At 41.2% G+C, this 25,424-nt stretch overlaps 2 protein-coding genes across 6 annotated transcripts in view; both read right to left on the bottom strand.

Annotated features, from left to right (window-relative positions):
- LOC139609507 (uncharacterized) overlaps nt 1–15,178 on the bottom strand; it is a 61,748-nt gene extending 46,570 nt beyond the window's left edge. For both annotated transcript variants that reach the window (XM_071464203.1, XM_071464204.1), the window contains exons 1-2: nt 14,903–15,178; nt 13,867–13,962 (exon numbers count right to left, since the gene is read on the bottom strand). The gene's annotated coding sequence lies outside the window, so the exon portion shown is untranslated. The remainder of the gene's footprint in view (nt 1–13,866; nt 13,963–14,902) is intronic.
- Nucleotides 15,179–19,394: 4,216 nt separating this feature from the next.
- LOC139609422 (neural cell adhesion molecule 2-like) overlaps nt 19,395–25,424 on the bottom strand; it is a 370,355-nt gene continuing 364,325 nt past the window's right edge. For all 4 annotated transcript variants that reach the window (XM_071463960.1, XM_071463959.1, XM_071463963.1 and 1 more), the window contains one exon: nt 19,395–22,677. In XM_071463960.1, the coding sequence (XP_071320061.1) occupies nt 22,563–22,677 (115 nt within the window). In that variant the 3' untranslated portion in view covers nt 19,395–22,562. The remainder of the gene's footprint in view (nt 22,678–25,424) is intronic.

Raw genomic sequence — 25,424 nt, 5'->3', positions numbered from 1 at the left:
GTTTAGTTGTAATCGCATAACCTAAATGTGGCATTTACCTGTCACACTACAACAGGCGATCACATGTGGATCATAAAAATGTTATCTCCAAGGCAAAGAATGAACTGCTTTAAATACTATATATAAAGATTCATTTACAGAATGCAAATACAGTGAATGGCTGTTGCTGAAAAATGCTGTCCATAAATAGTATTAAAATTGGGTTTTGCTGTAATGAAAATCTTATATAAATAAAAAAAATAAAATTTGCATGCTCTATTGGGCTATACAGTGCAGCACATAATAACAGTTAGTATATGTACAGTACAGTACAAGTTTAAAAAAAGCTTGACAATTTGATTGGTTTAGTTCAACAGACTCAAAATTTGTTAATCAAAAACTGCAATATAGCATCTTAGATGAAGTGCATGTTTACATGTGTTCTCAAGGTGCATTGTGGGAAGAAAAAAGTGATTTCCCAGGGGTTGTTATTGACTCAAAGGAAGTCTGTTCTCTCATTTACATACAGTTCTCACCATCACCATCGTAGGCTGCCTCAGTGCCCCTATGATAAATGAATCAGATGCTGTGTCAGTTTTTTTCATTTAATTATGTGCTTTTTTTTTTTATTTTTTATTTTTTGAATCCTATGAATTAATCATGGCGAGGCAATGTGTTGCGAACTGACTGGTAACAGGGATCTGTTTTACCCAGCGAGAGTTTTGTTTTGTTTAATAGAGCGGGCTGGTAAACAAAGGCGAGCAAGGAGAGAAGAAATCACGTTAGGAGCTCTGGCAAAATGAGCTCACCACAGGGTGCTCCGTTCACCAAAACTGGCTGTTGACCTCCAGCTTACGAGTGAGTAACAAGCTCCCAGGAGAAACCTGAAAATGCGTCTGTTTAATGCCAGTCTTTCATCTTCAGAGGTAAGAAGCGAGGTGGATTCTGCACCTTTTGTTTTGGTTATTCATTAATTTGCAGCAGCGCTCGCCTTCAAAAGAGAAATCACTTGCACTTTGACCTGTCTTTGATTTCCCCAAAATACATTCATTATTGCAAGCATTTTGTGTTTCCCCTGTGTTCACCAAAGCACTACTTCAGTTCTGACTGTGCATGTGTGGTACACTTTACCCATTTTTAACAAAACAGACAGTCGCAGACTGGGTAAAAGCTCCCAGTTATATAGATTTTCTGTGGAATTAAGACAGCAGAGAAAAGGAAAATTAAAGGGGAGAAAAAGGAGGCATTACTGAACAACTGCTGCAGGCGTGCATACCCAGACACCCAGCACGCCCCGTTTCCAAGCGCACAAGTGTTTACTGAGACAGTGTTGAAATGTGTTATAAAGCGGAGGAGATATGAAAATCTGTTGTCTACGTGACATTAACTGCTAGAACTGCTGAACACTTTCAGCAAGTGCTACAAAAAAAAAGATCCTGCAGAATCTACATGGTACATTTAAATGGCCTTAACGCAGTGCTGGTGGTCATATTCATCTGTGCTGTTCCCAAAAATAATTAGAAATCACTGCTGAAAAGTGAGGCTGTTTTAATCTGTGACAACACTGTGGTTATGGTTTGGTCAGATTCAGATTCATAAACAGCTAGGTTAGGTTTACAGTCGTGGTTTGGGTTTAAATAAGTACTTTGTTTAAGTGAGGGACACATTGTGCTTTGCATTACTTTGTTTAAAGGAGGTTTAGAGGACCGCTGTCGTCATGGTGACGATTATAAACATCTTGTTTAGGTTCAGGTTTAGGTTCATGTCGCAAGTCTCACATATCCCCTGACATAATTGTTACTGAAGGGATCAAAGGTGCCATATAAAATGCTATTTATGAACATCTCTCTTTAGTTCAGGACCCAATTAAATGATCTGATGTGTGATAATTGCAACAGTAATTAGCCTTTATTGTAATTACAAAGAATGATTTAGATGGATCACTCACAGATGATTCAGACTTTTGCAGCCTAAGTCACTTTGAAAGTCAAATCTACGGCTCTGGTTCTCAAACTATGGTGCGCAAACAAGTGGTGGTACATGTGCTGCCTCCACGGAGGAATCTCCAAAGTAATATTCAAAATAAAACAACTGCCTCATGGTTGTATGCCTCCGCCAACCAGCCAAGTTGCAGGAAATGTGGTCACAATCTCCCCATCAGCATTGAATAATGCGGTCACTCTCACCTCACAAAAGTGTTTTGTGAGGTGAAAGTGACCTTAACCTTTGACCACCAAAATCGAATCAGTCCTTTCTTGAATCATCATGAATCTTTCAGCCAAATTTGAAGAAGTTCCCTCAAGGTTTTGCTGAGATATCACGTTCACGAGAACAGAACGGCAGACAAAAACATAAAGCCTCCGGCTCTGGCTGTCTCTGGCGCGGAGGCATAAAAATTAAATAAAATTGAAACTATCAAAATACTACTGAGATGAGATGTGTGAAATGTACATGTGGAAACTAACTGAAACATATTTATTAGAGCCCATCTGTCGCTGTTGGACTTTCAGATCCAGCAACACAACAAACAGCCTCTGCTTCTCCTCACATTATGTGAATTTAAGTGCCAGTTCTACCCATTTGAACAGCGTGACTGAGGCTGAACAGGGCAGGCCTGCAATACTGTTTGGGAACCACATCTATAAGCTGATAATATATTTTCCCACAGTGCACCTCTTCCAGCATGGAGCGTATATTAAGAGGGTTTCTTCTGACAAAAAGGAAATCAGTCTGAGAGGCAGTGACCTCCTGCAGCTGAGGGAAACTATATGCTGCAGTGCTTTTATGTATTATAGGAACTTACACTTTCACTATATCCCTACTATGTTAATCTCAATTAACAGATGTAGAGAAAAACCCATCTAAGAGGGATAAATTTAGCTGAAATCATGGGAACAATAACCGGTTTGAGCGATATTTATAAAGCAACCCAATCATGTGATGCTGAGATAAACCAAAGCACGGGTAGATAGTACCGAGAGCTGGGCTGCTTATCGATGCATATGTACAGCCGTGCTTGTTTATGTGTGGCAGCTCCAAGATAAGTTGCACTGCCTTATCTGCCGTTGCGCTATCAAAGAACTCAAGCACAATTCAACACAGATTTAAAGAAGCATCTGGCTCTCTGTTACAGCCGGGCCCTCAGGAAAAGCTTCACCGCTGCCTCCTTCAGACTCCCCCAAAACCAGGGAAAACAGCATGAAATAAGAAGACATCTGTTCTTTCATCCACACCACTACTTTCCGAGGAGGGAAAAAAAAAAAAAAAAGTTGTCAGCTGGTGAATTAACATTAAGCGGTACATCTTATTGATTGCAGGTTGTTTTAGATTTGACATGAATAAAGCTCAAAGGATGTGAACTCTTTCATCTAGAGCTGATGAAGCTCACAGAGATGTCATCTTCATCATGGCCGGTACTTATTTTCTTAACTGACTCTAAATGTGCCTTTGTATTCAATTACTCCACACTATTCAACGCCTGTGTTCATAAAAACTTATTAATGCCAAACTGCAATTTCCTGCTGCACGCCATTAAAATATTAGAACAACCAGCTGATAAACACATATTATGCGTATCAAGGGCTTTTAAAATTTACAACAACCCCAGGCGGCTGATATCGAATACTGCTGCTAACTAACCCCAACCTAATTTAAATGAGCTACCTGCAGAAGCTTTTAATTTGAAGTAGCGAGCGCAGGGTTTGCAGAGCGACAGCAGACACACACCGTACGCATCATGAGACGCCGCCGCCGTCGACATTTTCACCCACACCAGGAGCAAAGTCTCCGAGGCACTCTGACATTTCCATATGAAATACATCTGGTTTGTCAGGGATCCAGAGCAACTTTGAGCTGAACTTCCCACCCCCCAACCCCCAAATCCCTCCCCAGCTCACACACACTCACTCACACAAAAAAAAAAACACCCACACCCACCCCGCCTCCTCCTCGGGGCTGTTTGTTGTGAAAGCATTTGCAGGTTCAAACAGAAACATTAGATTAGACCCGAGGGACACAAACACCAACGCAACAGGAGCAAATTGGGAAGTGAATGAAAGAAAAATCAACTACGCCAAAACCCCTTATTAACAATTAGTGCTGGTGAGGGGGCTTTCTCTTGCTTTTGTTGTGGCTGATTGCTTTGAGAGTGGCATCCTAGGCAGCTGGGGTTGTTTGTCTGACTATTGTCTTGAATGCTGATTGTCACCACCCAGAGAAGAATATCGACAAATATAATTTCTGGGTCTGCAACTTTTACAGGAGACAAACTCAAACAATGTGGGGAGACACGTTACTCCTCATAACACATACATGTGACTCATCTGTTTACTTAGTAAACTTAGTAGTTTAGTGTCCTGCAGGACACAGACCTTTAAAGAAAAGGTGTGAATATTCCCTGAATTATGCTTATTACAGTAAATGTCACTGCACTTGTACCTAATCAAGAAATCTATAGTGCATCTGTTCAGCTGCCACATAAAGGCATCGTGTATTTTACAGTCACTCACTGTGAGAAATGTTTGCAAGACACTAAAGACGTCAACACACTTAATAATAATAATAATAATAATAATAACAACTTGTAAGACAGACTTTTGACAGACAGTTAAAAGGCAGTGGTACTCACTCGTCTATGCTGAAGAATTAACTGTGATAACAGGGGTTGTTATTGCATGTGTTGGATTTAATGCAAAATTCAGCTGTACATGACGTCCTCTGCCAATAAAGTTGACCAGCTTTCACCAGGCGCCCTCCTGTACCACTAACTCCAAGCTGGTGCTTAATTGCACACTAATCAGAGTTCATTTACCATTACAGAAGGTAGTCAAACAGTGTTAAATTAGAGATTAAACAGAGTAATGTATCAGGACTTAAAGCAAACTCCTCAGTCAACATGCAGATAGATAGATGCAAACACAACCTGCTTGTATATTTTCATGTGCAACAAATACTTAACGCCTCCAGAGCTCACAACTCTATGTTGACTATAACTGTATATAAAATGATCAAAGTAGCTTTTATAAAGATAAAAAAGTATTAAAAACGCAAGAAAAATAGATAATGCCTGGGAAAGGTGAACAGGCTCAAAAGGGAGAAAAAAAAAAGAACTAAAACAGCTGACACCTGCTTTGAAAGATCATTTGTTCCACTGTACATTTAAGATTTTATCCTTTCACTTTCCCTCTGTTTTTCTGCTGCGTGCGGAGCGCTGACCTTTCCTTTTCGTCTCCACTCCTTATCATATCTTCTGTCTCCTCTGATCTACTTTCATGTGGCAAAGACAGATCGCACGGATAAACTTTTCCGTGCCGGGCTAATAAAATCAGCTGCTGATCGGCTGCTTTAAAGTTGGGAACACGGTTCAGCTCAGATATCTGTGTAGAGGACATGGCTGATCCGCCCCCGGGGCCCCTGCGGGCTAAGCTGGGCGACCCCTTACATCCAGTCACAGCTGGTGAGAGGCTGGTTGGGCAATGATGAGCAGCTGGCCCTGTCACATTAGCCGTGACTGTCTGTGACCCCCGGGTGGCTTGGCAGGCTGCTGGCTTACCAAGAGGCCTGAGAGGTAGCTGGGTGTGGGGATCGGGGAGGGAAATGAGCCGGAGAGGGCGCTGTCTGCGACGGGACGCCGGTGGACTACAAGAAAAGGAGGGACACTCGAGCATGCTTCCTCCTCAGCTGGAGCTGGCTGGCAGCCGACCGCAGCAGATGTGATATGCTGATTTGGTGACTCGGATGCTCCAGGGGGGGTTATTTATAAAACGCTCTCACGGTCAAATGGGATTTTAGCAATGTGGTCGGCAGGTAGAAGAAGTGTTTGTTTACAGAAGTTTAAAATGTTGGCTCGAGATGCACACCTTTGCTTTCCTTGCGGCGGCGTTGGGGTTGATAGAGGTTGTAGCTTACAGATGGCACACTGAAATGAGAAATAAATAGTGAAACCGCCTCCAAGGTGGACATTTTGGATCAGTGCTACACTTTCCTTAATCTAAGGCTCAAATGAAACAAGCAGGAGTATCTTTAAAAAGACAGGATGATGCTAACAAGGAGTTCATTTTAACCTGTGAACAGAGGTTAGGCCAAGGGAAAAGCCACACAATATGATTACACTTTTAGGAAAGTGTAAAAGCTGCTTCACACAATGTGATCTCCAAGCATTTATCCTTTCATTTGGCCCAGAGACCACAAGAGGAAGGTCATTACACTGAAGCATACTGAGGTCTAATCCTTTACAGACAGCACACTTGTTAACACTAAAAAAGAGCGATACTTAGTCAAAAAAAAAAAAAGATATGATGAGTGGAGAACATGATTCAGCATGTCAGCTAAACTGGTTTGGAATATTTATAGGACGATGAACTGAAGCTCGGAAAATGTACTTGTGATGAAAGTGTAGATCAAGCCCCAGCCATGACCCCCCTACTGAGAGGAAAGAGGGGAGGGCAGAGGATGTGAAAGGAAGGGAAGTGGAGAGTTAGTGAGGAGGAGAGTGACAAACAGAGACTGGGAGTGATATGAAAGTGAGAGGCAAAGATTGTAGTGGATGATTTTGCCCAAAATGACAATTAGACGGAGACATTTTAACATGTAAATCACTAAATGTTGAAATAACACGAATAAAACTTTCATTTTGAAATGAACAGGAATCATGAACCATCAGTCTGAACGTGGAGGCTGAGAGGGAAAAAGATAAAATGGAAATGTGAATATCTGCAGCTGTTTCCAGTCTTTATGCTAAGCTAAGCTAACTGTCTATAAAGCGTGTTTCCCAATAACTATTCCTCCAACCCCATCCAAAGGGGCCCGGTCTTGTGTCTCTATGCTGTTTTCTGTGAGGCTGCACACAAACCCAGAGCAGTTAAAAGCTGCTTTCAGGCTTTAACTGTGAAGCAGCTGCAGGCGTCGAGTTTGCATTAACATTAATTTCACATTTCAAAGCAGGAGTGGACTTACATTACGCTTCTGACAAAGCACGACAACAGGGGAACAGACCGGAAAACACAGAGGGTCTATGTGTAACATTACAAAAACACAACTCCACATGACAGCCACATTATGCAGGAGCTGAGAGAGGCCTTTTGTGTCTTATTAGTTAGTCTCCTCTTTCTATCCAGAGGGTACCTCTGCTCTCCCGTCCATTTTAAGCCCACCTTGCTCACTCTAATGAGGAGGGGTTACCACGGAGGGCCACGAGACGCCCAACAGCTGTGTGAGATGCGCCCTTTTCAGAATCAAAGCTACACAACGCTTTCAAGGAAACGTGTTCAAAACCATTCTGAATGAAGTGACTCCCTTTGTCACTCGCTTTTTTGACATCACTGTCAGCCCTTGATAAATATCAGACAGCTGTTAAGAAAAAAATGATATGAGCATCTGCAGAGTGAATAAAGCCTGCGATTTAAAGGTTGACTATACATTCAGTATGGTGAATACAGAGCCTTAACTATAAAAAAAAGGATAGTGGATTTAATCATCTGCATTATAAAAGGAGCTACTGCCGCAGTCAGTGACTCATCTGCCATTATTTCTGCTGTATTCTGTCAAAAAAAGGCACTAAAATGTCTTAGAAATACCATCGTCGTCATTAACTCAACAGTCTCTGAAATAAAGTGGAAAACAGATGTTTCGCACATATTACAGCAGCTCTGGAACAAACTGTCAGCTCTAATGCTGTTGTGTCTCTTGCCTTCTGTGAGTCAGTCGGATCCAGAAGTTTTATGGGGACATTGTGTTGTTCAAAACAATTACAATAATTGACCTGAGAGGAGCACTTTAATTAAAACTTAAAGCACAAACTGAAACCACGCGGAATTTGCTATGAAAAGGTCATTTGTTTGATAAAATTAGCACAGTCAGTCCCAGCTTGCTTCTGTGGGACTGTGGCCAAATGAAAAACGTCAGATTATAGTAAAGAAATAATTATATTTATAATAGTTTCTTCCAATTCAAATGCAATTTGCAGCATTTTAGTGTTACTTTTGCAATTATTTAGCAATTTGAAACCAAAAACAATACATAATTCTTGCTGATAAAATGTTCCATTTCCTTTATTTATGTGTTGATTTGACATCATATTTGTGGACCATAAATCCAGCATGTAGACAGATAGAGGATCAGGATTTAAATGAGGAGGTGGTAAAGATAAATAACTCTGAAAGGTGGAGACCGGCTCCATCTCTACTGAGTTAGCTGCACCTGGATGATTCATGTGTGTGTAGGGACACACAGGCGTTTCTATTTATGCAGTGCATCAGCGATCATTCCCAAATAGCATCATTCACCTTTTCAGAGGGTGGACATCTCATTCTGGAGCAGGGTCCATATAACATATTAAGTAATGGATGTGTGTGTGTGTATGTGTGTCTTTCTGCCTTTGTGGGTTGCATGGTCTCTAAAATTAAAGTAAGTTAATTTAGCGGTCTATTGAGTAGTCCAGTCTATTTCCCATCACATCCCAAGGTGACAGCGTGATACTCTATAATACACTTTCATGTTGTTTTGAAGAGAGAGCAGGAAAGAAAGGGAGAACAAGGGAGAGGGAGGGGGTTGTGCATTTGCTCCATCCTCTCCTCATACACTTTAGTGCTTTCTCTCACACACAACCTGCTATTACAGCTCCTCTAATCAGATTTGCAAAGCAAGGCCAAATGCAGGGCTCCCATCTCGACTCCCTTAACGCAGCGAAGGGGGCGAGCCGTCGGAACCCCTCTTTGGACAGGCAGCTGAAATAACAGTGATCACTCCTGACAGCGGCGCATGAGTGGAGAGTGCACTCACATTTGGCACAGCGCTCAAATGTCATTTCACCTTCCCCGCACACTAAAAGGTGACAGGCTTCATCCTTCCTGCCAAGCGGGCGGGCTGGCTGTAGGCGGGGACCCCGGGGATGTACAGCGAAACCAATAAGTACTGCAAAATGAAATGACTCAGTGCTCTGACTGTCAGACCCCAAAATGAACAAATATGTTAATGACACATAATAAATGTCACTCGGGCCAGCCTGGTATTCAGATGTGTGGGGTATAATTAGATAATTAGATAATATTTGAGGGCAAATTGCTATGCTGATGGGATAATGCGACTGAATCAATAGCAGCAACAGGTCAAGTATCATCTGCAAAATTGACATGAGTTATTTTGTTGTTTCCTGATGATCCAAACCCAGCGTGTGTTTCAAAATGTGAGCGTTTACCGGCAACAACAAAGTGCAGCACCAAAGAAAACGTAATTTCTCTTTGAAGCAACCACATCAGTTACAAAGCTGCAGCTTTATAACAAACATTAATAATTATTCCAGTCAGTTGAAGTAATAATTCAGATTTCTGCCAATTTTATCTTCCAAATAGATTCTATATAGTAAATCTGGGCATTTGTTTATAACCCACAGTGTGTAATCACTGGACTGCTTGGGTTGCTGCCCTGTTGGACTTGATTCTAGAGATTTCACAAATGTTATTATACCACAACTAATAGGAACCATGACCAAAACTCAATGCACACAATCCTCTGCCTCACAAACTGAACCAGCACTTCAGTGCTTTGAATCAAAGTACTGTTGGTGCATACAGTACTAAAAAGTATAGTACAATGCTGCATCCACCATTATACATAAGCAGCATTTACCAATGAGCCGTTTCTGCTTTCCATTCTATCTCCTCCGACTGTCATGGTCCATACTTGTAGCTTTCACTGCACAGACTAAAATCTATGTAACATTACTGTACAGACAGAGGAAATGTTATATGCTATGATCTTTACAAAACTGGACGGGAGTGCCATTAAGCATCCTGCATCTAAGCCCATCGCGTTAAGACACACACAACCTGCTACATGAGTCATTTCTCATCCTGCTTTCGACAGCAGTAGAAAGTGGAGGAAATGAGGTTTCGCGAACAGCAGGATAAAGCGAGAAGCCGTCCACTGCCTTCCTGATCCTGACATCAAAATATCACCGAACCTTCACAGGATGTTGTGGAGCACAGGGTGTAGAGCAGATTTCCAATTCCTTCATCTCGCAAAGAACTGGAAGCTTTCCTCTTTGAAGAGATGATCCAATCTCCCACTGCACAGCTGTGGAGGACTGAAGCTGATCTAAAGGCAAGATGGCCCTTTTCTTTTTTACAAATATATTTATAGATAGGTATCATATTGTCTACTGCCCTGTGCGTTCTGAGCTGGGTTCTACAAACTTTGAGGACACAAAGGAAAGTATTTCAACTGTCATTTTTTATGAGGCTTTAGTGGATTTGCTGGTAGTGACAGCTTATTTGCAAACCTACATTATGAATAATTCCTACCCAGGACTTTTACTGTGAAATTAATTCACATTGTCAGCTGAACCACTGTGACGTTAAATCGCTTAAGTCACATGGATATTAATTTTCCTGCAGCTGACCACTAACCACACCTTAACAAATAACTAGTAAGAAATATGTTTGGGCTTTTGGACAGTTTGATGCATATTCTGCTGTTTAACCTCTATCCGACTCAGAGAACAATGTTCATCTTTTCACATTATTTCTTGTAAGTGATTGATACAGCAGAGGAAGCAGACAATGAGATAAGGGGCACAGTATCAATCATCATTTGCCGAAGGTCATTGGTGTGGACACTGAAACCGTTCTGGTCCTTCTCTGCAGTTTTATATTTAACATCCAGTCAACTTTTAAGAGTTGGGACATTATGGTAAAAGATCCACCAAAGATGAGGCAGGTGCATGAATAACTTTGACCTTCAGAATGATTATTATTAGAGGGATCTTATATGGATGCGGTGTATGTTCTTTAGCACAGTCATAGTGTATAATCCAATTGATTATCACTATTTAATTAGTTTGACCTACTGGGGTATCGCGTTAATGTTCAGCCAGGACATTCAATTAAGACCAAAGCTTGAAAAAAATGTCTTGCAAGTAATGAAAACAACAGTAGCCTCTTGCTCCTAACGAATATTTTCATGCTCTTATCTACCATCTGCTGCTCTGACAAGGTGTTACCTCTCTGTGATGGTTAATTATGTGCTGTACCCTGGCAGAAATGCATTAGTGTAAGTGGTCTTCCTTAGTTCAGGTAATGAATGCAACATTTAGTGTTAAACTGATTAAACCTTGGCTCAAAAGTTACTCAAAGTTGAGCATAGTTTCTCCCCCACTTTGAGCCTCTCACTTCATCCAGCATTAAAGCATCCTATTGTTGCCTAGCAGCAGGAAGAGACTGATGGTAGCAAGAACTCTTATCTAAAAGGGAAATGTCTTAAAGGTGCTATATGCGAGTTTTTTCTGCCGCTGAGTGTGGTTGCCAGGAGCGGGTGGTGGTGGCGGTGATACTGGTGATACAAGAGCTTCAGCCATTGTTGCGTTTACAAGAAAAGAGGCTGGAATACGTCCTCTGATCAGTGCTACGTCTTTACCCTCTCATGCTGAGCTCAGGGCAGCTAGCCCTGCGTCAGCGTGTTAACTTCAGTTGGAGGAACAACATACCCAAAAACACAGAAACTGACATCCACACTGCTTCAGTCAACATCTGGTCTACAATGTGCTCTTCCCTCAGCTGCAGCTCCAGAATATTCACAGCCAGCGAAGCCTCAGGTTGGTAGCTGTGCTAAGGAAAACTTAGTGCTGGAGTTTTCCAGCAGTCCTAACTGAATGTGACTGCGATCTCCCATCACACGACGAGTTGTGAAAAATCATTCAAAAACCTCACGTGCTCTGAAATCATGATGTGCTGCTGATTCAGATGACACAGCAGTAACCCTATCATGGATCTGAATATAGATATTTCATCTTGGCTGGATGCTTCCCCTTTGATAGTCTTATGCATATTCATTAGCTGTGATATCCACCAGAAGGTTATTATCCATAAATGTCACCCTGTAATTAATTAATCCTGTCTGCTGGTTGCTCTCCCTGCCTCATTAATGAGCCAAGTCTAGCTGATTGTATTCATATTCATGTGTCCAAATATACAGCTCTATTTCATATTCAGATGCCAGAATGTTTCACTTCATTAGCAGCAGGACTCGCCGGAGGGCCATTTGACAGGTAGGACCTACGTTCTGCGTTTCCTATCAGCGGCGTGCACAGGATCCTGTGTGTCTGTTTGGGTGGGCACAATAATGGGGGAACAACATGGCTCTCAAAAGCAAGACTGAGCAAATGTCTTGGTCTGCGAGGCAAAGTTTACTCACATTCGAATGAGAATCACCTTCGACAGCTAATGCAGTCCAAGGAGACAATTATGGGGGTGATTTTGTGCTGTTTAGCAAATTGATTTTTAAAGCTACCCCAAAGGCACATCTATTACTGTTGGTTTGAGTTTTAATAAAAATCCAATATGAATTTGCACAAAGCCGAAAGGAGTAACTCTGGCACATTAGGCTAATAGAGAAGAATACCACAGCTCACGAATGGCTTGCAAATAGTTTGACATTTACCCTGCCATGCACTCAATTATTGGGTGAGAATTTTATCCTTAGGCTCTGCTCAGTTATGCGTGATGATTTCTGCAAATGGTAATAATCTATATAGGCTTTAAGGGACACTGTAACACATGCTCTACTGATATGTGGCCAAAGTGTGTGCTTAGCAGGATGGCTTAGCGCTGAGAGAGATAGCATCATAATTGGAAGCTCACATGCCAAATCCCCCAACATCGGCTGGGCGTAAAGTGTTCTTAAGTTAAAAACACTAAACCCTTTTTTCGCTCCCTCTCACTTCTGACAGGAACATCAGCGAAATGTATAAAACATAAATGTAAATTGAACATCTTGGGCTGAGGGCCTCTCTTGTGTGCCCAAGGCCTCTGATTTAAATCACCCACAGTTGGGTCTGTTACACTGAACTACAATCCCCCAGCAGTTTATAAAGGCCACTGAGTTCACTGGTTTGCTCGCTGGGTAATGGCTGAATGTGATGCCCACTGGCACGAGACACAGGCAGGCTGTAAAGCACATTTTCTCAAAATATAGATTATATTTCATTCTTTATTTTTTTTCATTTCAGTTATTTAGTCGATGACTCAATCAGGAGTACAGCAAAGCTGAAGACGCCATGTTACATTTAGCATTTATAAACCAGAATGAGCAACTCAGGAGTTACAGCACAAAAGATGAACTTTCTTGCTCTCAGTGAACAATCTACTCTTTCGTTTACTTGTAGCTTTAGTTTCAGACCACTCCACTGATTTGCATTGTTCTATAAAATTGTTGTATTCCAAGTATTCTTCTTCTCAAACCTACAGACAGTGCTGAGAGAGTTTTAAACAAATTAGTCAGACAGCGCTCTGCTGCAACAACTATGTGATGACGCCATTTCATTTTTCTGCATTATGTTTTATCGGTTCATCGGTCGGCTGATATGCCAATATCGGCCTACAGCTGAAGCTGATGGGAATGAAAATTAGTTTAAATTCATTTAGTCACACACCAAAGTATCTGACAAATAAAAGTTTTAAATTACAGGACCACTACAGTTATTATAAGACATCATGAGGGATCCTGCATATGTCCTAATGGTCATTAGGATTTATCCTTTGGGCACCATATGATTATCTGCAGAAGCTTCTGTGGCATTATATTGAATAACTGCTGAGATATTTTACTCCAGACCGACCGACACTGGCTTCCCTGGAGCCGCCACGGCACCAGCATGACCTACGCTGACTGCAGAGAGCTTAGAATGAACTTAGGATACATAAAATTACATAGACGGCAAATGGCAAATATGTTTTAATTGCTTTGTGTTTTCCCTGGATTATTAAGGTTAAAAGTGACTAATTAACTGTGAAATGTTTGACAAGAAGACATCAACACTTCTCCAACTCCCACAAATGATGCCAGGTGTTACATGATGTAAGTCAATCGGTGATACAGGTGTGTGGTGAGTCATACCTTGGGTCCTTGGTTTGCAGCATGCTGTGGTTAGCAGTGATGAGAGAGTCTTCTGCTGTCAAGGTTGAATCTCTTTCAGCTCTAGTAGGGATTTTCCTGGAAGAAATCTTTAATATATTAACATCTTTCCTTTAAACAAATCTGAGCACGTGTTAATATCCAAAAAAAAAAAAAAGACTGTAACTGTAACCAAGCTTAAATCAAAGCAGTTGTTTTTAGTCCCTGAAAAAAATAAATTTGAGATAGATGTGATTTGGACTGGAGAGCGACGCGTGCTAGCTCATTAATCCTAAAAGTAATGAATCACTGTGATTAGCTGACATTAGCTGTCTTTAATCAAGCTTTGTGGTTAATTCACTTTCAAACAACAACTCCGAGAGGAGTTTGGGAATTTAGAGCTGAGCAAACCTGAGTGACTTTCAAATTTAAGAGGACTAATGCTGTGTATACTTCAAGTCTGTGCACTCACATGTAGTACACTGTGTACACAGGCGTGGTGCCTGGACTTCAACAGCGTAGTGTTGTCCCACATCAAAGCCTGCACTTCAAAATTCACGTGTAAGTGAAAGGGCCTGGGAGTATCTATGGTCAAATTCTCTAAATGATAAGAAAAGGAGCTTCACTATGGATAAGGATCCCTCTCATGGAAATCCTTGGCTGGGCTCTAAATCCATAAATAATTTTTCTCTTGCAAATCTGTCCAGATTTCTAGTTCACAATATCATCATAACAAAATAGTATAAACATAATTGTCATTTCACTAAATCTAAATTGTGGAATGCACTAAAAAATATTTTTCTCTATTTGACAAAAGTATAAAAATGTGAAAAGCACCGATGCCAGGAAACTCTAAACTATTATTATTCTGATCCCTCACTCAGTCCCTTATTTTTATTTCATTATAATTCTAATGGCTTGATTTTCTCTACTTGTGTATTCCTTTCATGTTATCTTATTTCAGCATTTCAATCCTGTTTGTTTTGTTTTTGTGGTCAGGAAAGTGATCTATAATAAAGCTGTTAAAAAAAAAACAAACCTTCACAGGATGTTGTGGGGCACAGGGTGCAGAGCAGCTTTCCAATTTCCAAACCCTGCAGCTGTGCGCTCACCGGAAATGACGGTCGGAAGCAGGTGAGGGAGACGGTCTCCTGCAGCCTCGACCTCACGCTGAGCGGTGAACAGGCCAGTGCGTGTCCTCTGTGTGTGTCCTCTGTGGGGGGCCACATGGAGATCAGGCCTCCTCAGCGCCCACGGCCTGTCCCCACTCCTCGGTCGCCGTGTTCACAAGTTTGAAAATGCGTTATTGGCCCCGCCCCTTCCGTTACGTAGCCAAGAAGGCCACCACTGAGTGGTGTCTTATAATATATCCATGGTGGTGTCCATTCATCATGGATGTAGAATAAAACACATCCATGTGTCTATTCCTTACACTCAACTTGTGTATTAAAATGAAGCGGCTCAGTGATGCTGTTGTTCTATCATTCACATTAATACCACGGCCAAGTGTAGATAAAAGCCACATCACTGTATTTCCAGCACAGCTGTTTCTGCAAAAGCAAACTAATTACAACTTGTGATTGTAAAATAAGGCACTAAGCATCACTAATTGATGATGTCTAATTGTGTGACATTATCCGAGGGTGTGTTTTTACTTTAAACTCACCCAGCGGCAGGCCTATTTTCTATGATACACTCTGGGTTATAACAGGAAGAGTCCTATAAATTACTTGTATTTATAAAACTGCTGGTAAAACATTCACTAATATTTCCCCTCTCTGAGCTTGATTTCTGCAGCTGTTATTAAATATCTGAGTCAGAGTTATAAGTGAACATCGGTGGGATCATTATTATCACAGGCTGCTTAAACTGTAAAGATGATAGCACAGCATTGAATTGTACAGGTACAGTATGTAACAGTTAATTAGTTAGAAGGCTTATTGCGGGCATGAAATCCATTCACAGTGATTTGATTCCACTGAAATTCACGCTAAGTGGTGCACCGAAAGTTCTCTATTGTGCAAGGAAGTGTTCTTTTATCCAGCAGAAACGGTGTTTCACAGCTCAGCTGCACATGCACAGACTCAATTATGTCTCCTGTAGCTCAGAGCTTTATAATGAAAGAGTCCCGAATCACAGCACAGAGAGATAAAGTGACCAGCATACGTGACTTCTTCAAGATTTCCGTCTTAATGTATTTATCTGTGTCTGCGCTGAATATCAAAAGGCCTTTCTCACATGAGCTCAACGCACCTCGTGTCTCTCTTCTAATCCACGGCATCACTTTGAAAGAGTTACAACCTGAAGCAATTTAGGCCTTTTGCCTTGGAAAATCCTCCTGGTGTGTCCTTGAACACTGAGCCCGCGGTGCAAGCAGCCATAAAGCTCTCATTTGTCATCTGGATTGTGCCTCAGTTCCCTTCAGCGCTCGCTTGTTGGGACAAAGAAAGAAACAGCGTGAGGACTGTTTTATCACTTGATGTTTAGTAGCTTTTAATAAGAAAAATAGAGGTTGTGTGGCTTCTTTTTATTCCTCAGAAATGTGTGTCCACCCCTGCTCCCTGTTTCCTGTGCGAGCTGCTCCAAAAGTTAATTTAAGAAGCTTCAGCGGGTGACATGACCTCATCCTGAATTTATAAAACACAAGTCAGCAGGTTCTTGCAGCCGTGAAGAACTCTCTGCCCAGTAGCTCTTCTTTGCACCAGTTAATGGGGTTATATTGAGTTTGACAGATTTGAATGCAGGAGAAGTCATGTTATGGCACGTTCAACTGTAGCTCCAAATGAATGAGGACGTGGGCATGTAATGGCTTTCATTGAACCACTAAGTGATGCATCTTTGCTGAATTTACTGATAGAAATGTTTATGAAAGATATAATGAGGGGAAATTTTCCTTCAATCCCAGCTGCAGCAATCTGCTGAAAAGACAAACACATCTTCTGTGCACCAAGATGTGGCGCGTTTCCAAGTGTGTTCACCTTCCCACCTCTCCTTGCAATCTGTGAGGAAGCATCTACTTTAGATATTTGCATCCATCCTTCATCGTACTGCTTTGCATGGAGTGTAAACACATGGCCATAGACAGGATTTCAATATATGACTTGTCAAAGCAATATCCACCTTCACATAATACCCTAGCTGCAACATTTATAGCTGAATGTGATTGTACAGCTCCCTTCCATCAGTTGCTATTGGAAGCTTTTATACTTGCTCTTTTAAACCGTTATTTAGGGGAAGTTTATTTTCTGCTTGGGATAGAAAGTGTCCAGTGTTAAGGAGGCAAGTGGGCTCTTTGGAATAAATACATAAAGATGGAGGGAGTGAAAGAATCCACCATGCTTTTTATTATTCCAGTATCATGAGCAAGCATCTGCACTAAGATCAAAACACCAAAGCAAGGGCTGCTTATCGCCCTAGCTGCTTCCAAACTAAGCAAAAACCGAGATTCTAGCATATGCATAAAAGCTGATTCTTGACCTTGGAAATTGAGTTTCACAAAATAACATCAGCTCTTTCCATTCATTGGTTTTCGTCAGTGAGTTTCAGAGTTTGCTCAGTTGTCACAATTCTACCAGTTTATACCAAGTCCTTGAAAAGATTTTAAATTTCTATTAGTGGGTGACATTACTTTCCTTCTCTTTGGTTTCAGTACAACAGAAGTTAAACTTTCAAACTAGAGGAAAGTGCAACAATACTTTTTATTATTCCATGACAGATTATTGCCTAATGCTTCCCATGTCCTCTCCTCTCCTGTCAAACCAGAGGAGAGGCAGACCTCTGCTGGGAGAGTCTGAAATCAAGCAGATTAAGAAACTGGAGGGCTGTACCTGCCAAACAGCTCTCTGCTGGATTTACCCATGTGGTTTAAGAGTTTGCCGAAGCTCCCCTTCCTCGCACGTTGGCAAAGTTTCAGAAATTAGCTTGTGTGTGTGTGTCTCACCGTGGAATTCCTGGTGTAAGCGTGCGAGGGGAGGCATTTAAGTGCATGCATGCTTTGAGAGAGAAAACTTCCAACAATGGCAGGGAGATTTCTTCCCAAACTTCTCTCATAGTTGGGATTAAGGTGCTGTCAGCGCACAGTATCATGGGAGTCTCTGCAAACTGAAAGATTAAGGGAAGAATATTACCTGAGGGCTTATTGTGCTATCTTTTCATGTGGTGTGTGACTTAGCAGTGTTGTTTAATAGATGTGTGCGTCTGTGTGTGTGGTCCAGCACTTTTGCTGTTTGTCTAACTTCCTGTGTAGGAAAAAAAAAAGAGTAATCACCTGTAGCGGGCTGTGGCAGCTATCCCACGACAAACTGAAGAAGAGGATGACTTCGGTGTCTTTTCTTCTCTTTTGTGTGATTGTTCAACTCATCTCCACTCCCTTCCCTTCCCCACCCAACACCCGCACCCACCCACCCACCTCCCAATACCCCCCAGAGCGGCCAATATCGCTCCTCTCCAAATGAGACTCAGTGTTTGATGTGCAGACTTCCTTTGAGCCCCTGTGGGAGATGAAGTTGAAGTTTGTTCCCCTTGTTAACAGAGGCCCTTGCAGCCAGGATCCAACAGGCAGCCCGCTGCTTCCCTCCCTCCCTCACGTGGGAGGGAGACATCTGAGAAACGTTATCTGCTGACTTCAAATGAGTGCTGAAGAGGGGGCAGCTTTGTTAAGGAACACCGTGGCTCCCCTCATGCTGTTCAGAATTGTTTTAATTCCTCCTTTGAGCGGAGCTTCTCCGTCTCTGTGGTTTTTATCATTAAAGCTCTTCTACTGTTTCAAGGAAGGAATGGGGGGGCAAGATTTAGATGCAACACAGTTACCATTTAAGATGGGAGTAATCTAGGTTTAGGAATGACCTTGATGAAAATAGCACTCTGTCCTCAAGAAAAATGAGCTCTGCTGACTTCAACGGCCGAAAAATTAAAAGCTATTAAAGTTGTGTCTTTGTGGAGTAGTCTGCTTTTATCACACGGCTGCACCGGACTGAAGCACAGCCCATTACAATGCAGAGGATTATAATGAAATGTTCACCCAGTATCAGTATCTTGTGGCTGTATCTTCTTTTTCCCCCTGTGGTGGTCAGCGTTACACTGCCTCATAGTGAAGACAAGGAAGTTAAAAATGAGAGAAATTCAAACTAAGCTTTCATTTGACATTTTGTACAACGCTCCCACGGCTTTCACTCAACTTTTTTTGAACTCTCAAATTCATTATGATGGTGGGCTCTGGACTTATTAGCACACATTCCAGACATTACAAATAGATGTTTGCTGCTTGAAAAATGTGAAGATGAATCAGTTTTTGGATGATTTCAAACTGAAAATCCCTACAATTCAAGAATGATGTGCATCATTTTGAACTTAAAAGGGAAAAACCAGTGTTTTGCATGATGGGATGAGTTCATACCTTTCTGAGTGTGTATGTAAGCAGGTAAACACTTGTCCTGTATGAATAATTAAGATGGTTATTAGTAATATTCCACAAAATTATTACCTTTGAGCCAGTGAAAAGACAAGAATGAAACCACATGAATGACAACGTCTCACTCTCTTCTACCAGGACATGTTTATTTACAGCGGCAAATGACAGGAGTCACAAGTGTTCCACAGGTACGTACAGAGAGACATCAATAGTTCCCACCTCCTGCACAAAGCAAACTCAGCGGGGACAATCCAAGGGACACAGGGAGCATGGGGACAAAGAGGACACATACTGTACACTGAGCTCAAACACACCTGTTTTACCCCCTTTACAGAAAAAGGCATGGTGGAGGAGACAGAGAGGAAGGAGGAGAGGGGAGAGGAGAGGGAAGGAGAGGGGAGGATTTAGACTCATATTCAAATACAAAAGAACATGTACAAATCGTATAGCCTCCAGGCACTGTGCTCCCATATTTACAGTCATCGTAACAGGCAGCGGAACCACTCCATGGCAGGACCATCCATTTGAGATATACAGGTACATGGGCTTGCTGTGAGAAAACAAAGCCAGCGCTACGAGGTCTGAGATAAAAACCAATGGAGTCTGAGAGGCAGGAACTTGGGGCGGCAGTGGGGCTCGCAGACACATGCGTGGGGTGCTGCAGCCTGGAGAATTAATCACTGTTGAGACCGACATAATCAGGTTTTAGCTATCAGAGCGCACTCTGAAACTCCACGAGAGCTCTCGCCAGCTCTCTCCAACTCTCTCCACACTCAGAGAAACACTCGTACACTCACAGCACTCGGATGTTCATACCTGGCGTGTGGACATCATAGCCTATATGACTTGAAGAGCCGCGTAATGCATTGTAAAGTGTACTCAGTAACACACTTTCATCTAATATAAATAATTAACAAAATCAACAACTAAATTATGACAAAATATTTGCCAAGATTTTGAGTTTTGTAACTCCTTGATTTAGTATATATTTTGTAATTGGGAGACTCTTATTGTGAAAAATCAAAATGGGCACACACACACACACACACACACACACACACACACACAGATTCACTTACAGTACGTGCAAATACATTCAATAGACATACATGCAACCTGATTCATGTAGACAAGTGTATTCACCCACTCACGCATGTATGCACACACACACACACACACACACACACACTCATGTGACGATGCATTACATGGCATTAAAACCAGATTTCTGCAGCCCATCAAGACGTACAGCATCAACCTGACATCTAGCTGTACTAGGTAGTTATACACGTGTGTTTTTGTCCAGTGTCGTCGACTTGAACACACTGTCCTACGAATACATTTCCCAGAATTCACAGCATTGTGATAAAATTCAATCTTTTGTCACATTCTGTAGCAAAAAAGCAGCAGCATCACGATCAAAAATTCATTTGATAGTCTACACTGCTGCAGCGGCATTGGGCCACAAGGGGGGGAGGAAAAGAAAAAAAAAAAAAGAGAAGGCACACTAATGCCGTAATTACTGCCTCCATTGAAATGCCGTGAAATAGCCTTAGGACATGGATTTTCTTAAGGGAAAGCAAATGACTAGAAAAAGCAATATTACATCATCACTGAACTTTGGACCAAAACACAACATGAGAGGAAAAAAAAGAAAAAGAAAAAAAGAAAAAAGAAACAGCTTTTCATCTGAGGAGCGTTCACAAAAAAAGCCTGTTGCATTTTGAAAAAAGACACATCCTTGAGGGTATATTTACATAAAAGCTTTGTAAAATATTCTTTTTTTTTCACCTATGTACAACACATGACAACATCAGAGACAATAGCGATCAGACTGAGGAAAAAAAAAAGGTTTAAAGAAATGCATCTGAGGCAGATTGGACACAGGAATGACTGAAGGAATTGATGTTTATCATCAAAAACATACATGACACACATGTTATCTATTTCTTGTCAGCATACTTGCTTCTTCCCATTCCTTTTTCCAGCTTTTACAAATAGCAACGATTACATGACGCCATTCGGGCCATTTGTGGGACGCCTTTCAGCAGAAAACCATCTGTTTTTGTTTTTTTTTCAAGTTGAATACCAAAGCACAAATTGGCTGCCATTACAGGTAACCCTCTGGCAACAATGCAGTTTGAACACAGGTGAGTAAAAACATATTTATGCACATGAGACAGGTGAAGAGTGTCAACAATATTCAGTGACAATAGAAAAGACTGCGGCAACAGTGACATCAATGCACATGTGTGGTATTGTACTGTACACCCCACAGACTGCAACACATTCTCTCTTTTAGTCAAAATTTTGGAATTTTTTTGAATTTTGTTTTCCTGCAACATAAACTATAATCCACACCAGCCCTTCAGACAACATTAATCATCAAATATCAAGTCCAAATTGTCTTAATAATTAATGATTAGGTCCTGTTTTCAATGTTACCGGGAACAAATGCCTCTCACAAGAACCTGTGGTCACTTTTTCCCACAGCCTCAAATCTCATTAAGAGTGGTTCACCTTTTGTTATTGAAGCCAGCTTGCTTTGAACACAACGCTACAGCATTTGCCTCTCATTAAGCCAGACACCTAGCTCGGCTATTAAAGGCATAAGAAGGTTGCTGTAGTGTAACTCTCAGGCATGGAAACATGTGATTGGCTTTAAATCACTGTGATGTTCCTGCAGCGAGGGGTCGGCCCATGCATTCAGCCGCAGATTACAAAAAAAAAAGCAAGAGCATTAGCAGAGTGAGCTTAGAGCCACACTAGCATATTAGTTAACGCCTGCGTTTGTCATTGTGTCTTTTGTGTGAGAAATCATAGAATTGTGTGTGTGTGTGAGTGTGTGTGTGAGTGTGTGTGTGTGAGGGTGGGATGGGGGGGGCTGGAGATGTGATTTATCACCATTTAACTGCATGAAAGTCTTATGTGGATTGTAAAAAAACAATAAAACCAATAAACAAACAACATAAACTGAGACAAATAAAAGACAAAAATAATCTACAATCATTGATCAACATGAGCCTTCCACTGATGCCATGTTATAAGAACATGATACATTTATCACTCAAGGTGTCTAAAAGGTTGACCCTTTCTTCCTTTCTATTTTCTCTCTATTATTTGTATTTACATATGCCTTTCACTGGGCATTGTTATAAACAGATATGGTATTTTACTCCACTATTTTCCAGTGTTGTAGTTTCTCTGGGTTTTGGTCTCGTGATCCGAATGTTCATTTGGTGGCGAGGGGACCGACCATTTTTTTTTTCTTTTTTTTTTTTTTTTTTTTTTACGCTTTGCTGTCGTCGGGCTTTGTGTGGATGCTGTTGTCACTGTGCACTTTGATTTCAATCGTATCCGGCTTGAGAGACTCTTTTCCATTTTCTTCCTTCAGCGGTAGCTTCCTGCGGTCATAAACACAAAAAGAGAACAAAATGCACAGAAACGGGGGTGAGATTTGCAGCGGGTACACTCGGCAGCTTTGTAATTACAGGAATTTAAAGAACACAAACAGTTGAACAGGCACAGACTTGAGTGACCATTGAGAGGATGTTTTTGTATGAAGCAGGCACATACATAAATGCTAGCTAAATTAGAATTGAATTATTGCCACAGGAGAGTGTGGGCTTAATGGGTTTTTTTCTTTCACAACAGTAGTATTTTCCTGCTTTAGAGCCCACCAGTAATCACCTTTTAGACCTTTTGGTGGGTGAAAGAGTTGCCCCCATTGGGATTAATAAAGCTGGATTTAATTGAAGTGAAAAGGCAGAAGGGATATTAAATATAACAACCTGTACAGTGCCGTACAAAAGGTTATAGAAAGGCATATTATACATACTCTTGGCTCGCTTTGGCCTGGATGGTTGGAGACTTAACCTGAAAGAGTGATCAGTTTGTCTGTCTGTGTTGGCTGAGGAGGGAGGCAAGGTAATGCATGAACGGTCACAACAAAGCATGATTTAGCAGGATTATTGCTGGATTTTCTCCATCTGCCGCTCACTACACTTCACTTTGTGCGAGTAACTACAACGTGACATTTACACAAACAGTAAAAGAGTATTGAGACACAAGAAAACCTATTTGCGATTTGGGTTTTAGTCCAGTCATATCAAAGCTCAGCAGTGACCTTTGCAGAGAAATTATGTTTACATACTTATGATTTTCTCCACAATAAGAATATGGATGTTTTTATGGTTGTATGTAGTCAACTTAATTGTACCTTAATTAATTATTCAAAATCAAGTTTTATTTTATCAAAGTAACATCACAAACTAACTGCCATGCAAAATATATAATTTCTTACAAAAATAACCCTAATGATGTCATAGTGATGTCATCAGGGTTATCTCAGCTTGAACTTGCGTTTTTAACTCAGGGGCATGGTGTTTGAAAGACATGGGTATTTTCCAAGCAGCAAGGGTCTAATGTAAAGATGCTATCAAGTTGCATTATGGGAAATGTAGGATGCAGCGTGCTTGGAGCTTGACTGAAGGATTAAAGTCAGAGTATCTCGGCAACTGCTGCTTCAGTTTTGACCATTTTCAACTTTATGTTAGTGCAATATCAAACCAGCAGATGGGAACTTGGAGGCCTCAGGGTATGTACAAAATGCACAGATGGTGAGGGTGGAGGGGGGGTAATAGGGGTCCATTAGCAAACTTTTGGCAAGAGGCGTTCTAACAGGTTAATACGGCCATGTTGCTATTAAACATAATCCTGGCAACAATTACATTTCTTTCAAGGCTAATCTGGCAAACACACTCTGTAGATCATTTCTAAGATGCAGGGTACAAGTACCTCATTAGAAGTGAAGTGAACTTGGATTCAACAGCTCTTCTATCGATCTAAAATATCAGCTCCTAGGCTCAGTGTGATTATTAGCAGAGAAATTCAACATTTTAATCAAAATATTACAATGCATCACACTCATAGCATCATCAGTGGCTTTCCTTTGTCCTGCCTGTCCGGGCTGCACACTCTTCTCTCAGCTCCTCTGGCTGGTTTTTCAGGGCCGTGCTCTCATTTCTCTGCTTGTGTCGACCTGAATAACATCACCTCAGAGCTGCCATTTACTTTTAAATTTGATTCATTTCAAAGGGAGGGGAAAAAAAGAAATAAAACACACATGCATGTGTTATTAAGCAGGAGCCATGTGATCATGGCTACCTTTTGTTCATTTCATCTTCCGTGAGTTTGGAGAAATTCAGCTGAAGGACATCACAGCTTTATCTTTATGTTAATGTGGCCATTGGATGAAAATCTAATCAGCCTGTGTTTCAAGTAATAATAAAATACACTGCCTGGGCAAAAGTACGAATAAGATACTATAAGTTACTTGTATGATATAAACAGTGGCAATTTCTAATATGTACTGCACATCTCACTTTCAGTCATACTGCATCAGGACATTTGAAAATGGCCTGTAAGGCAGCAATAGCTATTAAAAAAACATATCTAAATCTATTACAGTGGTTCCCTGTTTTGCGGAGTTGTGATTTATTGATGCATTTGAATGTCTGCAGGACACATATTTAAAGAATTCAGCAGGGTCAGTTTTATTTGCTGCAACCACTAAAATACAAAAGGTCTAACCAAAAACCACTTATTGACAAACCAGCAGAGACACATTCATTTTAAAAATATGAAGTCTGCACAGACCTGCGTGAAATGAACAGTTGACTATCTCTCGTCGTTTCATCTTGGAAATAAAGCCCTGTGCTGACATTTCTGCGAGGGACGTCTCAAGGCAATTTGCCCTTCAGCAGAAACTTGCACCTATGCCTAAACACACTAAGAACAATAAACAGCAAAGTGCAAAATTTCACGTGTAGCCTTTTTTAGACATCAAAGCTGCAAAATCCCTTCTTATACAGCGCGTCTTTTGGTATTGGTATAGATTTAAGAAGGGAACTCAATAAGGAGCAGAAGCTTTCACATGGTTTCACCTCATCAGTGCACACATGTCCCAAGTATTTTGTTCACTCAGTGTCTATGTTTGTGATTCTATCAGGAGATATAGGAAGATCCTGATCCTGCTCTGTGGGCCTTTAAGATGATCTGTATCTACCAGCAGGCCAGGATAAACACACTTTAGCTGAGGGCTACTCATTTCCTGAGTTCACAGGGTTATGCTGCTTCTTATTTTGCTGTA

This window comes from Trachinotus anak, unplaced genomic scaffold (genome assembly GCF_046630095.1).
Source record: "Trachinotus anak isolate AG129_WGS33_773 ecotype Australia unplaced genomic scaffold, CSIRO_AGI_Tana_v1 ptg000026l, whole genome shotgun sequence".
In the NCBI taxonomy this organism is placed as follows: Eukaryota; Metazoa; Chordata; class Actinopteri; order Carangiformes; family Carangidae; genus Trachinotus; species Trachinotus anak.
This window is presented reverse-complemented; position numbering and strand designations above follow the sequence as displayed.